At 51.7% G+C, this 13,706-nt stretch overlaps 1 protein-coding gene across 4 annotated transcripts in view; it reads right to left on the bottom strand.

Annotated features, from left to right (window-relative positions):
• Positions 1–13,706, bottom strand: part of TMEM63C (transmembrane protein 63C) — a 31,835-nt gene that overhangs the window by 11,804 nt on the left and 6,325 nt on the right. For 3 of the 4 annotated variants that reach the window (XM_064423749.1, XM_064423748.1, XM_064423750.1), the window contains exons 2-4: positions 1,400–1,514; positions 905–1,124; positions 446–525 (exon numbers count right to left, since the gene is read on the bottom strand). In XM_064423749.1, the coding sequence (XP_064279819.1) occupies positions 446–525; positions 905–1,102 (278 nt within the window). In that variant the 5' untranslated portion in view covers positions 1,103–1,124; positions 1,400–1,514. The remainder of the gene's footprint in view (positions 1–445; positions 526–904; positions 1,125–1,399; positions 1,515–13,706) is intronic. The other variant, XM_064423751.1, reaches the window with a different exon arrangement.

The raw sequence follows: 13,706 nt of genomic DNA on the forward strand, positions 1-13,706 counted from the left end.
TTTTATGTGGAATTCTGCACCTAGCCCAAACGATGGGCCAGGCAAGTTGCTGTGGTAACATGAGGAACAGTGTTATTGCTGTGTGTCTCCCTCTGCCCCCTCCAGCAGGCAGTCCCATTCATCCCAAGAGAGTGGCAGGAGAAGCAGCAGCACAGCCCCCACTGAAAATAGCTCCTTATCCTTGTCAGAACAGTGCCCCCTATGGCACCAAGAACACTGTCACCAAATGCTGGAGGGAATGAAAGCTACCCTCTGCTTTCCCTCTCCCTGCAGCAGATGGTGGCTGTGTCTCCCTGGGAAATGGGGGTGCCAGGCCATTCCCAGTGGGTAGGAGGGACAGGAACACCTGCTGAACACTGTGTGTCATGCTGCAGTGCTGGCCTTTCTTCCAGCCCTCTTGAAGAGAATGGAGCCATCACCTGCAGCAGCTTTGCATGCTCCTCACCTGTCATTGTCCATCAGCAGCGCCAGGCGTCCATAGTCCCAAGCTGCTTTCCGAAGACATGAGAAGATCAGAAGGAGAAGCTGGAAGAAGAAGAGAAGCGTTTTGCTGCAGGGTCTCACCCCATGGGATCTTCTTATATCTCCTTTGTGCTTTCTCACTCGTGAGCCCAAGCTCATGCAAAACTCTTACCCAAAACTGTTCCTGCTCCATGATCTCAGCACTGCTGCCCAAGTGTCCTTTGCTGCCCACCATGATGTGGGCACAGCCCTCGGACCCCTGCACTCACCCCTGTTCCCCCCTCAGCCAGGTGCACCAGTGCACTCATCCCTGTCCCCTGGTTTGCCAGGTGCACCAGTGCACTCATCCCCGTTCCCCAGTCTGCCAGGGGCACTGCTGCACAGGCTGCACTTGTGCATGGCTGCAGAGCCCGTAGCAATGGCTCCCTCCTGGCCCGCTCACCAGCCAGAGGATGAAGTTGATGGCGAGCACGGTGGGCACACCACCAAAGGGCAGCCCCTCCAGGACGGTGCTGCGGGAGCGGGCGCTGAAGCACTGCTCCTCTGTGCCGTTCACCGGGGCATCCAGGAAGATGAGCACATCCAGCGAGGTGAGGCCAGCACCATCAGGCGCCGGCTCCATCGAGTACGTGCTCTCCATCGACGCCGTTGTGAGGTCTCACCTGCAACACAGGGGCAGGAGTGTGGATGGAGAAGCCTTTGATTGAAAAGGGGCCATGGCTCTTGCAGGTGCCTTCCATCAAGGGCTGAAGAGCTCACTAAGGGTAGGGAGGGGAGAGGACTGGCTGGTGACCTCAGAGCTTTCCCAGTCCCAGTCTCTCTCAGGGAGAGGTTGTTGGACACAAGGCTGAGGGTATTGCTGAAGAAATCTCACAGCTCCTTCCTGCCTTTTCTCCACCCCATTAAACCCCATGCTATTTGGTTGTCTCTGTCATACCTGAGACAGGTCTCTCACCACCTCTGTCCCTCAGTCCTGGAAGCTGGGTTGAATCATGGCCACCCTGGTGTTGTCAGCAGGCAGGAATGAGAAGCTGAAGCATTTGTTTGAATTTCTGAAAAAAAAAAACCAGCAATGATAATATTGACAACTAGGCTGCTGGGGCTGCACTTGCTTCTCCCCACAGTCAGGTATCTACTGCCTCTGGAATATCCCTAAGCCTGCTGTCCTCCTCCAGCATCATGATCTGTGTGACTCAGGAGTCAGAGGACTTCCCTTTCATCTTTCCACCTAAGCAGAATTGCTCCTCCCAAGATATCTTGATCTCTTCAGAAGAGTTAGCTTCTCAAAACCCTAAATGTCAGGCTTCCCACCACCCTCCCCAGGAGCTGATACCACAGGTTACAGTCCTCACTGGCAGGAGACACTTTAAGGCCATGAATGGGCAACACCATGGCTTGTTTCCAAAACCTTTCCTACCACCATGCTTTAGGTGGGAGAGGATCCTCCCCAAGCCTGCAGTGCCTGGAGCCCCTGTGAACGAGCACCCTGCAGCAGGCAGCATGGCAGTCTGTTACCCGTGGGGATGCCACAGGACAGCACCAAACAGCTGCTGCACTCACCAGCCAAAGATGAGGAGAGGGAACCAACACTGCAAACGCTAACAAACATGGGGTGGGGACAAGGGGCCAGAGTCTCTTGTCCTCATGTGCCTGTCCTGCCTCTGTGCTTTGGAGTCACCCTCAACACCTTTAGCCAGCTGCTTCTCAAGCCCAAAAAGCAGCATGGCCTTCAGAGAAGAACAGCTGTCTGTGGTGAGACTATTCAGTATTTGGAGGCCTTGAGCAGACAAATACATTTTTGAAGCTGGCCTGACCCTGAGCAAGGGCTTTTATCAGATGACATCCAAGGGGGCCCTTCCATCCACAATTACTCTACATCCCTATTCTCAGGAACTTGAGCTCCTGACAAGAACATTTTCAGGTCTGCCTGCAGTTTATAAGGAGCTATATAAGTGCCTTGCCCTGCAAACATGATGGGCACAGTATACTGAGGTCAGGATACCGTGACCAGTGCGAAGGCTATGTGAAAACTCAGTGGAGGAGAATGCAAACAAAGACAGATGGGACCTCCAGGGATGTGGAGACACAAAGTGTTTATAGCAGTTTTTGCCACCAAGACCAAACAAGATCAAATCTTCTTCAACACCAAAGGAAACCTAATTGAGAGGTCCTTGGGGAGCACAGAGACAGTACACAGAAAATGACTTGGCTTAGAAAGGGGATATTCCTAAGCTCTACACAGATTTCCTCTTGTTGGGAAACATTTACTTGTGCTGTGTCAGTGTGACAGATGGGGGACTACAGTAGCGCCTGATTTTATATACATGGCTGTGGCCTCAGCCTCTCTCTCTTAGACCTTGCAGTATGCTGCTTGAGGAGTCATGTCCTAAAGTTCATGAGAATGAGGTTAGTCCTGTCCCAAAGTTCATGAGGAGCCCAGACACCCTCAAGCCTTCAACCCTCAGCTGACCAGAGTGGGCAGGACAGGAGTACTGGTGCAGGAGCTGACATACGTTGCATGCCTGAGAAACTGACTCCCTTTGACCTCCTCATCCAGGGAAAGAAAAAACTGAGGAAGAAGGAGGTTTTCAAACACAAGAGTTGACCAAAAAAAAAAAAAAATCTGACAACCTGAACACTGAGGATTCCCAACGGATTGTCAACCCAAGCTCTCCAGAGGATTGAAGAATTTAAGAAATACTCTTGGTGCTTGCAGTTCCCAAATCAAACACCAAAAAAAAAAAAAAAAAAAGAAAGAAAAAAAAGAAGAAGAAAAGGTGATCTGCTATTTTCTTCATTTCTGAAGCATAAATTCCATCCCAAAGCCCAAAGAAAAATCTCCACTGGAAGCCTAACAGTGGCTGGGATGATTGGACCAAGGCTATGTCCCCGGAAGAGCTTAAGAATCTCACCCCACTACAATATTAATTTGGCATCTGACCACCTGCACAGATGCCTTGAAGGGCGTCAGAAGCTGCTGAGCTACAGGCACCAAGTTCCCCAGGACATACAGACATGTGGCAGTCCCTTCTCCTGTGCATATGGTGCAATGTCACCCTAGCCGTGGGCTTCAGTGTCTGCCCATGCTGCACCTTCAGTTCTCCTTGGAGGTCCCTATCCATACTCACATATACACATCCATCTATGATGTCTGGAGACATCACTGCCCAAGCAAGGACATCTGAACATTAGTGTGACTCTCAAAAGAACTGACAGGTCACTTGAATATGCTGATAGTTCTCCAAAGGGCATCCCAGTAGACTTGGGGCTGATACTTCCACCCCACAGGTGGATGGATGGGCTGGCAAAGCCTCCCTGCAGTGCCCTCAGTCACAGCCTGTCTCCCAGCCATGGCTGGGTGTCCTGTACCTCAAGGGGCAGCCTGGTCCCATCAGGGTAATGACCCCTGACAAGAGACCTCTAGAAGAGACCTATAAGAAGTGAGTGGGCTACTCTGGCAAGCAGCAGCTGTTTGCCTTGGCTTGCCTGCCTCCTGCTTGTCACCTGGGCCACCAGGACCTCTAGCCAGGGTCTGCTCTTTGCTATGGCAATGCTCTCAATCTGTTCCTCACCATGTGCATGTCTCTCTCTCTCTCCCCTCCTCCTGTAAGCAGCAGAGCCACTGCCATCTGGCGTTTTCAGCTGCTAAATAATTCACTGCCTTTTTGTTAACAAGGAGAGTGTGTCTCTAACTGAGGGAGCTGTTGGACCCTCAGCAAACAAACAAGGAGACCCTTAGCAACTTCCAAGTCCTTTCTCCGTCACCACCACTGCACTACACAGGAATAAGATCCTGCAGCTTGTTTCTAGGCACCAGCTTCACGCTTGTAGGAGGAACATCCTGTCAGGGATGGTAGGGTGAGGGGGATTTTCACAGGGATCTGTACAAGTTGTGTTTCTCTATCAAGTCCTTGTTGCTATCCATTTCTTTCCCATATCTGGTATTTTGCTCCTGGTGGCCAAAAGCAATGGGTTCCTCCTGGAGATGGTGTTAGTATCTCCTGCTCCCAGCTCTCCTGCCCAGAAAGCTCCCACATGCAAGCCTTCACCCTTCCAGCCCCACCAGCTCATTTATCTGCCCATACAATGTCAGACTGCACAGACAAATTTCAGGAGCAGAAGATACTTGAAGACCCAATCCAGCTCTGTCCCCTCTCTCTTAAGCACCTCCAACTAACTCCAAAGGAGTTCAAAGGAGCCGTCATGTCATGCTCAGGCTGTAAACACAAATTTTGCAGTGTATCACAGCTCCTCTGAGCCTGGTCTCAAGCCACTCTCCTGCCCTTTTGCAGTCCTTTCACCACCAGACGGCCACAGAAACTCTCCTCTAAATACCAAAATCACTACTTTTCTAGATCATTTCTTCCAGCTTGTCTCACCTTTTATGGTGCTGCTCTCAGAAAAGCTTATGCAAATTATATAGCTGCAACATTACCATTAAAATAACTACTGGGGGCAACCAGCTAAAAGTAAATCATGTATATGTTCTAGGAACAACATGCAGCAGAAACAGTGAGAGGAGGTTTCTGCTAACATGCACCAAGAACAGCTTAAACTTGGACCTATAGAACATGTTCAAACTCCCTCTGGTTGGAGAGGTAAGTGTTTTGGTATACAGAATGAGAAATCACAGGGACACTGCAGGTCACATTTAAAGTCATTGTTGAAATGCCTTAGCTAAATTTTCACATCACACAATGAGAAAATTCAACATTTTGCAATATTCAGTTGAAGGCACTCTGTAATAGTATCTGAAAGATTCAACAAAACCCACTGCATCACCAAACCAGTTCCTGTTCCCTGCTACGCCACTGCCATTGTGCTTTTCCCAATTTTTACAGGCCAAAGGAACAAATACTCTTGTGAATAGCAGAGCTGGATGGGTGTCACCTCCAGAAGGCGTCAGGACAGCTTCCCATTAGCTGTGTATGAGGCAGGGCCTCTAGATGCCAACCACAGACAGATGTCCTCCAGAGCAGCCACTGTCTTGGAGAAGTGACAGCAATGGACTAGTCAAGAAACACAGGGGTGTGCAGGGTTGCAGGTGGGAAAATGAAGCAATAAGATAAAGGCAGAAATTTCGATATATGGTCTATCCATTATAGGTCTTACTTAGAGGGAAGATACTAAAACAGGGTCAGAAAAAAAGTCAGAAAACATGTAGAACAATTCTTTCTCCTCTTTGTGGCCTGTGAATGCAAGAGATTTGCCATTGAAAGTGATTTGCTGGATAATTTCTATGAAGCATTTTCAGTGAGTGTAAGCTTTGCCTTGAATATTCAGTGCCCTCTTTGTTTTGTTGATACATCAGCATATGTTTCTTCTCTCTGGTTGGGTGGGCACTAATCCAGAGAATCAGATTTCCAATTAAAAATAAGGCATGTCTTTTATGCGAATGCAATTTTTCATAATTTGTCTTCCCCTTGAAGCATCCTGCCAGCAAACTCATTTGCTGGGGGATTCACGGACAGCTGGAGTAGCAAAACATCAAAACAGTCTTGGGAGCATTGAGATGACTAAGCTGGGTTTCCCAGCATGCCTACGCTCATCCAGCCTTAGCATCCCACTCTGGAACAGGTGGGATCACTGACTTCAGCTGGCAGCCAGGGCATGGTGGAGCAGTCTGTGGCCACACAGAAAAGCCAGGCTGAGGACCCAGACCTAGAACAAGCATCTGTGCTACCTGACTGCCTCTGCATCCTTCTTCCATTACAAGTAGATTGTGGGCAGGCTGTGGAAGGGAAAATCAACGACTGCTGTAACAGGGGGATCAGGTTCATGCCCTGGTGTGCACAGGACCAGGCAGGCAGGCAGGCACACCTCCAGCACCCCACTCTGCAGGACTGCAGTGACTGACCTTGCAGGACTGCAGTGACAGGGAGGGCAGGAAACCCGAGCCACTGCCACTTACTCAGCATGGCTAACCAAGTACCTCAGGCCTCCAGGGAAAAGGCTCATCAACAGCCTGTGCTGAGCTCAGCACACACCCTGGCAGTTTTGGCACCACAGGGCATGGTGACCTCTCCATTCCTGTAGCTTGGTGCATGGGAGAACAGGCACACCATGGGCTACATCTGTCCCCAATGGGAATGAGAAAAAAGGGATGGGACCAGAGACACAGCCCCCCAAAACCCCACGGAAGTCCAAGGCATTCCTCCCTAGCTCTCCTTTCAACCTTCCCTCTTAAGATTAGTGGCCTCGAGATCCAAAAGGCAAAGAGAGGATCTGGCTGCTCATGGTCTGTGAGGTGAGCACCTGTGGGGCAGCAGCATCCCTGGGCAGGGCTCATTGACACTGGTGTGAATGCTGTGCTCACACCTGTCAGGGTACCAGACAGACAACCCTCCAGCACAAGACCCCATCCTATCACCAGCAGGACATGGACATGCAGCAGCCTGCTCTGTCAGCCTGCTGCAAACCAGATGCATCTTTCAAACGAGAAGGACCATACAATGGCTTGTGGGCTATGGAGGCTGGGGTTAGTAGGGTTTGGAGACAAAGGACCACTCTGCAGCAACAGATGACCCCTAACAGGTAAAAAACACCTGCTCATATATTAATTTTGTCATTGCCAATGAAGATATGATCACTAGAAGAGGTCACGATGATTCGTGTTTCATTGATCCGACTCCATCTCGCACACCACTCAATGAGAAAATGAATGTGAGTACATGACTGCTTAAGAAAAACCTGCTTAAAAATGGTACAGATAAACTTCATCTTCCCTATCAGTAAGCTCTGGCACTGCTCTCTCACTGAGGAGTACAAAGCCAGGCTCACTGCCAGCCAGGGCAGGAAGGCTGGGCAAAGAGCCAACCCAGGAGCCCACCCAGGCCCTGGGGTTGCAAACCCCACAGCAAGGTCCTTTCCTTCAGTGGTGAGCCTGCCTTTGGCACTGCTGCTCCTACCCCCAATGCTTCACCATTCCAAATCTGCCTTGCCAACACTGCTCATCTAAATAACATAACACAACACACTAGGAGTCTGAGACTGACCCCATTTTGGGGAGCTAAGCAAGTTTTTTCTGCACTTAGGGTTGGCAGGTTGCCACTACCTTCTGAAACCCTGTGCAGGGTCATGCTGAAACCAATACATACCCCTCTCCTGCTATGTGCCCCTGTGGTGGCTGCCACATCATCTACAGCTCTCTGCCCTCCCCTTCTTCCCCAGCACCACCAGGCAGGGCGGGTTTTTGGCACTTAGACTAAGTTCCATGAAGTTTTTGAATGAGAAAGCATCCCAGTCCTCCTGGGACTCTCTGCAGGACAATGGCTGTGGCCTTCCAAACAGCCACCTGCACAAAGCCCTTCTCCTGCAGGTATGCTGTGGGCTGAGCAGACCAACGCTGACTTGCTGCAGTGCTCCTTGGCAGAATAAAGGCAAACCCCAGGCAACCGTGAGCAAACAGTGCTTACAGTGAGATCTACAGCCAGGGAGATTTGTTTGGGCCAGTGCGTGGGAGATGCTGTGCAGGGAGCAGCGCTCCTCCAGCCTCCTCCGCACATGTGCAAGCCAGCGGCTGCTGGAGCCAGCACACCGAGACTGGGAAGGAAGAATCGGAGCAGAATTTATTTATTCCACCCCCAGCCATTTTTGCCACATTTGACTAAGCTGCCAGTGCAGGTTGGCTCTAGCCCATATTTGGTTTGCATTTCATTCTCCCGCTGTGCACACAGCCCCTCACACCACACTTTGTGTGTGCAGTGCACCAAGCAAACATGAGCTAATGGGGCTGCAAGCTCCCCAGAGAATCATGCACCCTTTGTCCTCTGATAAAACTTAAATCAACACTCCTCAGCACAAAGGATTACCTGGGCCAGGACCAACCCAAGCAGAGAGCAGGGCGCTGCTGGTAGGTGATGGCTGGGAGCAGAGACATAGGAAAGGGGCCTTACAATAAAGATGGGAACAGGCTTTTGAAGAGACCTTATAGTGACATAGTTCTTAACTAAAAGAGTACCCTCTTTTCAGGGTTTTTTCAAGATTCAGACTAGATATAAGAAAGAAATCTTCTAAGTTGAGGATGGTGAAACACTGGTGCAAGTTGCCCACACAGGCAGCAGATGCCCCATCCCTGTAAACATTCAAGGTCAGGTTGGACAGGGCTATGGGCAATCTCTTCAGGTTGAAGATGTCCATGCTCATTGCTGGGGCATTGGACTAGAAGACATTTAAAGGTCCTTTTCAACCCAAACTTTTGTATGATACTATGACAAAGCCAGAGTTGACTTCAGGGAATGGAGACCCAGGTAGCACACGTGGGAAAGGGGAAGGGTACCATCCCGGGCCTCTCAGTTAACCCACACACATGCACACGCACGTCCATTCAGAAAAACAGTATTTCAGGAAAACAGTAAAGAGACACCCTGGTACCATCAGATCCCTGCTCCAAGCTGGGCTGCTGCATGCTGTTCAGAGTCCCCAGAGCAACCCCTGCACTTGCAATTAATTAATGATGGTACATGCAGATGGGAACAACTCCCATCCCCTGCTGCCTGAGGGACATGGCAGCAGCCAGACCTAGAGAAGGGCTTGAATTTGCCTGCAAAGGGTATCCCCAGGTTCTTTACTGCCTGTCAGCTCCAAGACCACAGCATGTGTCCCCATGCACAGCCCACTCTGCAGAGGCAGCTCCCATCTGGCATTGAAGACCAAAGAAGTTACCTTTCAGCAAGGCTGAAACTGTGGTGGGATGTCAGGCAATTATAGATAGATTGCTTCTTCTGCCACCCAGGTTAAAATCCACACAGAGGATTTTAAGGTCTTTGTGAAGACCTACCCTCACTGGGAAAAGCACTCCCTTGTGGAAACTTGTACCGAAACCAGGAGTAGCTGTGCCTTGGTGAGGGCCCAGACTGAAGCTGTCACCGTGAGTCACAGGCATCTTTCACTATGCCACAAGAGGCCAGGTGCACTTTGGTTCCTGGAGATGGGGACAAGACATGATGGATATAGGGAGAATGCAGCTCTTTCTTCCCCATGTTCCTTCCACTTTTTGGGGAGCAGGAAGCTGTGGGAGGCTTATCTGATGCCTTTTATAAAACCACCAGCTGCAGAGGCTGTTAGCCATGGGAGCAGCCAGCTCAGCTGGAGCCATCACCCGAGAGAACTCCACCTGAGGGCAGAGGGAAGGAGACTGGCAAGGAGAGGAGCTGGGTTGTGATTGAAAGGGATGCAGACTGGGAAGCCCAGCATCACACTGTTTGGGCCAGGCAATTCTGGTGGCTTTGCACCCCAGTGTCTGGCCTGGCCAGGACAGCATGATACACCTGGGAATGGCAGGGACCTCACTGCTGACTTGGTGGAGAAAGCAGGCACATTTCAAGCCCTTGTGCAGCTGCTCTCAGCTGCTGAGCTCCAGCCAGCCCTCCTCAGGGCTGACACCCATCAGCCTGTGGAGTGAGCACACATGGTGGGCTACCAAGGGCCTGGCGCTCATGCTCTGGGCACAGCTCTGCTCCATTCCAACCTCCTGCTGCTGACAGGGACCTGGGAGCACCTTCCCACCAAGCACCCTCATCACACAGCTCCCTAGGGGCCCATGGGCAGTGCTATGGTTATCCTGCTGATCCCCTTCTCCTGGATCCAGATGTGCACATTCCTCCACACTGCTCTGCGGGATGCCCTGGTGCCTGGCTGCCCCCAGCCTCTCCACCTTCCACCCCTCCTCATCCTCAAGCAGTCACAACATCCTCCACAGCTGACTCTGCTGCAGAAGCAAAGAAACACTCCTGCCCTGCCAAGTTCCCCTCTCTGCAAGCACAGAAGCTTCTTCCTGAGAACAGTGTATTGTAACACTACACACACACACACACAATTATTTTAGAGCATCTAAAACCTAGAGCAGACCTAAAACATTTCTGTTGGCTGTGCTTGGTGCCAAGAGCAGAGTAAGGTTTGGACTGTAGCAGGAGCCCATACGTGTAACCACTGGCCTTGCATATAGCTAAGCATAAGCTTGGCCTTGACAAGGCTTTCCTCCCACCTCTGCCCAGCTTCTGAGCAGATTTGGGTGACACCATGTGACTGGGATGAATCACCCTGCCCTGGGAGCATGGGAGCTGGCAGCAGTGGGTTGCACAAGCGGGGACAGCCCTAGCAGCCACTGTGACAGTCACATCCAGCCATGCTCATTGCATCCAACTGTGCCAGAGGGATTAGCACTCAGCACATTGGTTTGAGTCAATAGTGCATCAAAGGGAAGGGAAAGCTTTTGATGGTGCACACCATGCAGGGCAATCCTGGGGAAGTGGAGGGAGCAGGTAGTCACTCTCCTCTGGTCGCTGGGGCACTCATGCAGGTGTCTCTGCAGCCCACACAGCTTTTGGGGGAGATGAGAGGAAAGCAGCTGCTGCAGCCAGGAAGGAAGGCAGCTCTCCCAGGCACAGGTGGAGCTGCAGATGTGTGGCTCTGCAAGGCATGACCATTTCAACCTCCTTCCAGTGTGACAGGTGCTCACGTATGGTGACAAGACTTGTCCCCATAACCTGCATCATCCCCAGGAATTCCCCTTGCCCACAACACCTAAGCAGAGCTACAATCATCTACCTGCTGCAGGGCACAGCAGAGCAGGCAGCCCATCACACCACCAGCACGCTCTCATCTCCTCCATGGAAGGTATCTGGGGAGTCAAATGGCCCCGGAGCACCAGAGGTAAGAAGGAAATCATAGGACTTTTGGGACAAGAACTGGGTTTCATGATTCCCCCCAACTCACAGCTATCACGGGCAGGTGGTCCAGCACAGGGGATGGATGGGACGCAGATGCTCAGCAAACAGACTCTGTTGTGGCAGTGCTGCAGGCTGGCACTGCCTGCACCCACTGTGCTGCTGTCCTGCCCTGTTCTGCCCATACCCACTGGCCAGCAGCTGCCCACACCAGCGCAAGGGCTGTAGGGAGTGATGGACATGATGGAGAAAAACACAATAAATGCTTTTTTTCCCCTTCAGGCAGAGAAGGAAGTGTCACATCTGGACATGTACAGCAGCCAGGCTGGGAAAGGGACAAGGCACTGGGAGAAGAGAAGCCGTGGGCTGGGAGGCACAGCATCGCCCAGAGGATGTGAGACAGATGGCAGATTTGGCAGCGGGGTGGTCACAGAGCGACCTGCAAGCTTTTTCTGCTGCAAGAGCACACAACACAACACTGCGTGGGGGCTGCCAGCCCAGCCTGGCAGGTCTGCTGGGGGGCTGCATCCTTTCAAACAGGCTGCATCCAAAAGGCACCATCAGAGATGCTTCATGGACAATTCAGCCTTGGAAAAAGGCTGTCTAGGACCAGGGAAGGCAGAGAGATTGTCCCTGGCTTCTCTCACAAGCCTACCCTCCCTGCACACAGGGCCATACAAGCAGCTCAGGGAAGGCTGGCAGCCCCTGTGCTGCTTTGCCCACTCTGCCAGCAGCACAGGGTCCTCAGGCAGACACCCCCTGCCCTCCCCCTAAACACTGCTTACATGGACCAGAAAAGAATGGGAAATTAAACACGAGGCACTGCAGAAAATGGCTGCACAACAAACCCCCTGAAGTTCATGCCTCCTTGTCCTTCCAGGGTGGTTTGGGTACAGCAGAGCCAGCACTAGGAATACAGCTGGCTGAAGAGATTTGGGGTGTCAGGAGGATGGCACCTTTCTCTCTGATTCCCCCACCCTGCAGGAATCAGTGTCCTAGCAAGAGCCACTGCAAGCCTCTCCACAGCCCAGCAGCTGTTGAGGCCCTGGAATCAGACTGGCTCTGTGTCCATTTTGGAAGAGATGTTTGGGGATGCAGCATTGACAAGGAGGTGTTTATGGAATGGCTGGGTATCCTGGCCCAGTCCCAGACAAGGCTCCTGCTTTAGCCTGGCTTTGTACATGCTGTTCTCCCTCCCTGCATCCCCACCCAGCATATCCCAACTTGCCACCATGTATTGTGGCTCTGCACTGACCACGCTGAGAACCTGATCCCACAATCAGCCTCTGCAGTACCAGCAAGGTATTTACTAAATGAGTGAGGGTCTCCACCTCCTCATCCACCATGTGACTGACATAAGGGCAGTTTGGTGCTCACTGTGCTTCATAGCTGCTGTTCCTGCTCTGGGAAATATCTCCCCACCTGGAAACACCTCCAGCCAGTTTGGGAAAATGCAAGGTGCGAATGCATGAGACCTCAGCATAGCTGCCACCTCCCTGGGCAACCAGCACTTCCAGTAAGGCATGAACACATCCTGCAGCAAAACACTCCTCTGCTCCACTACTGCCAGCAGCACACCTGCACTCACTAGAGACAAAAATATGTACAACCACAGATGCTATGGAGGTTCTGGCTCATGCCAACATCCTTGTGCCAACCACAGCTCTGGGAGGGTGAGCAGGGCTCTGAACAGGCAGCCCAGAGCAGTGGGCACTGACATTTAAGTGAAGCTGAATCTCACACTGTTGCTCTTTCTCTGAGGATACACTGATACCTGCAGGACACACTGGTCTCCAAACCCTGCCCAGCTGCTTTCCATGCTTCTCCCAGCAGCACAGCTCTGTCACAGGGCACATGAATGTCATGCTGGAGGGACGGGGCCAAGAAGTAACAAAAGCCAGGTGTGGGGAGCCACAGGAGAACACTTGAAAGGCTCCTCCGAATGCTCACCATGTCACAGAGAGATCCAGAGCTGCAGGACCAGACTGAACCCAAGAGCTCCAACAGTGCTGCTGCTGCTGCTGTGCAGAGCACCAGGCTGGCCACGCACAGGGCATGGCCACAAAACCCAGCTACCCAGCTTGGCTCTGTTCAGTCAAGGGGGAGACACCTGCTGAAACAAACACTCTCCCTGCTTTCTACCTCTCACACAAGGTGAGCTCTGAGGAACAGAGAGCTTTGCTCAGGGTGTTGAGGGAGCACACCAGCCTGCAGCACCGAGAGCAGGACTGGAGCCAAGGGTCAGCAGGGTCCCATCAGATGGCTGTGCAGCTCTTCTCCTGCCCCAGGGGATGGAGAGGACACAGCACTGCCATGGAGGACTCCCATGGGCAGCTGAGGAGGTGGACAGATTCCCCCGAGCATTGGACTTTTAAGGCTACACATGTACTGAAATTGATGCTGCCTCCAGGATATTTTCCATAAAACAAAACCCAAACAAACAAAACCCAAAACAACAACAAAACCCAAACCAATCCCCTACTAAAAAACAATCCAAAACAAACAAACAACAAAACCCCGAACAAACAAACAAAAAACAACCCCCAAACCAAAAATACCCCCAAAAAGTTAAAAAAC

Source organism: Passer domesticus, chromosome 6 (assembly GCF_036417665.1).
Source record: "Passer domesticus isolate bPasDom1 chromosome 6, bPasDom1.hap1, whole genome shotgun sequence".
Classification (NCBI taxonomy): Eukaryota; Metazoa; Chordata; class Aves; order Passeriformes; family Passeridae; genus Passer; species Passer domesticus.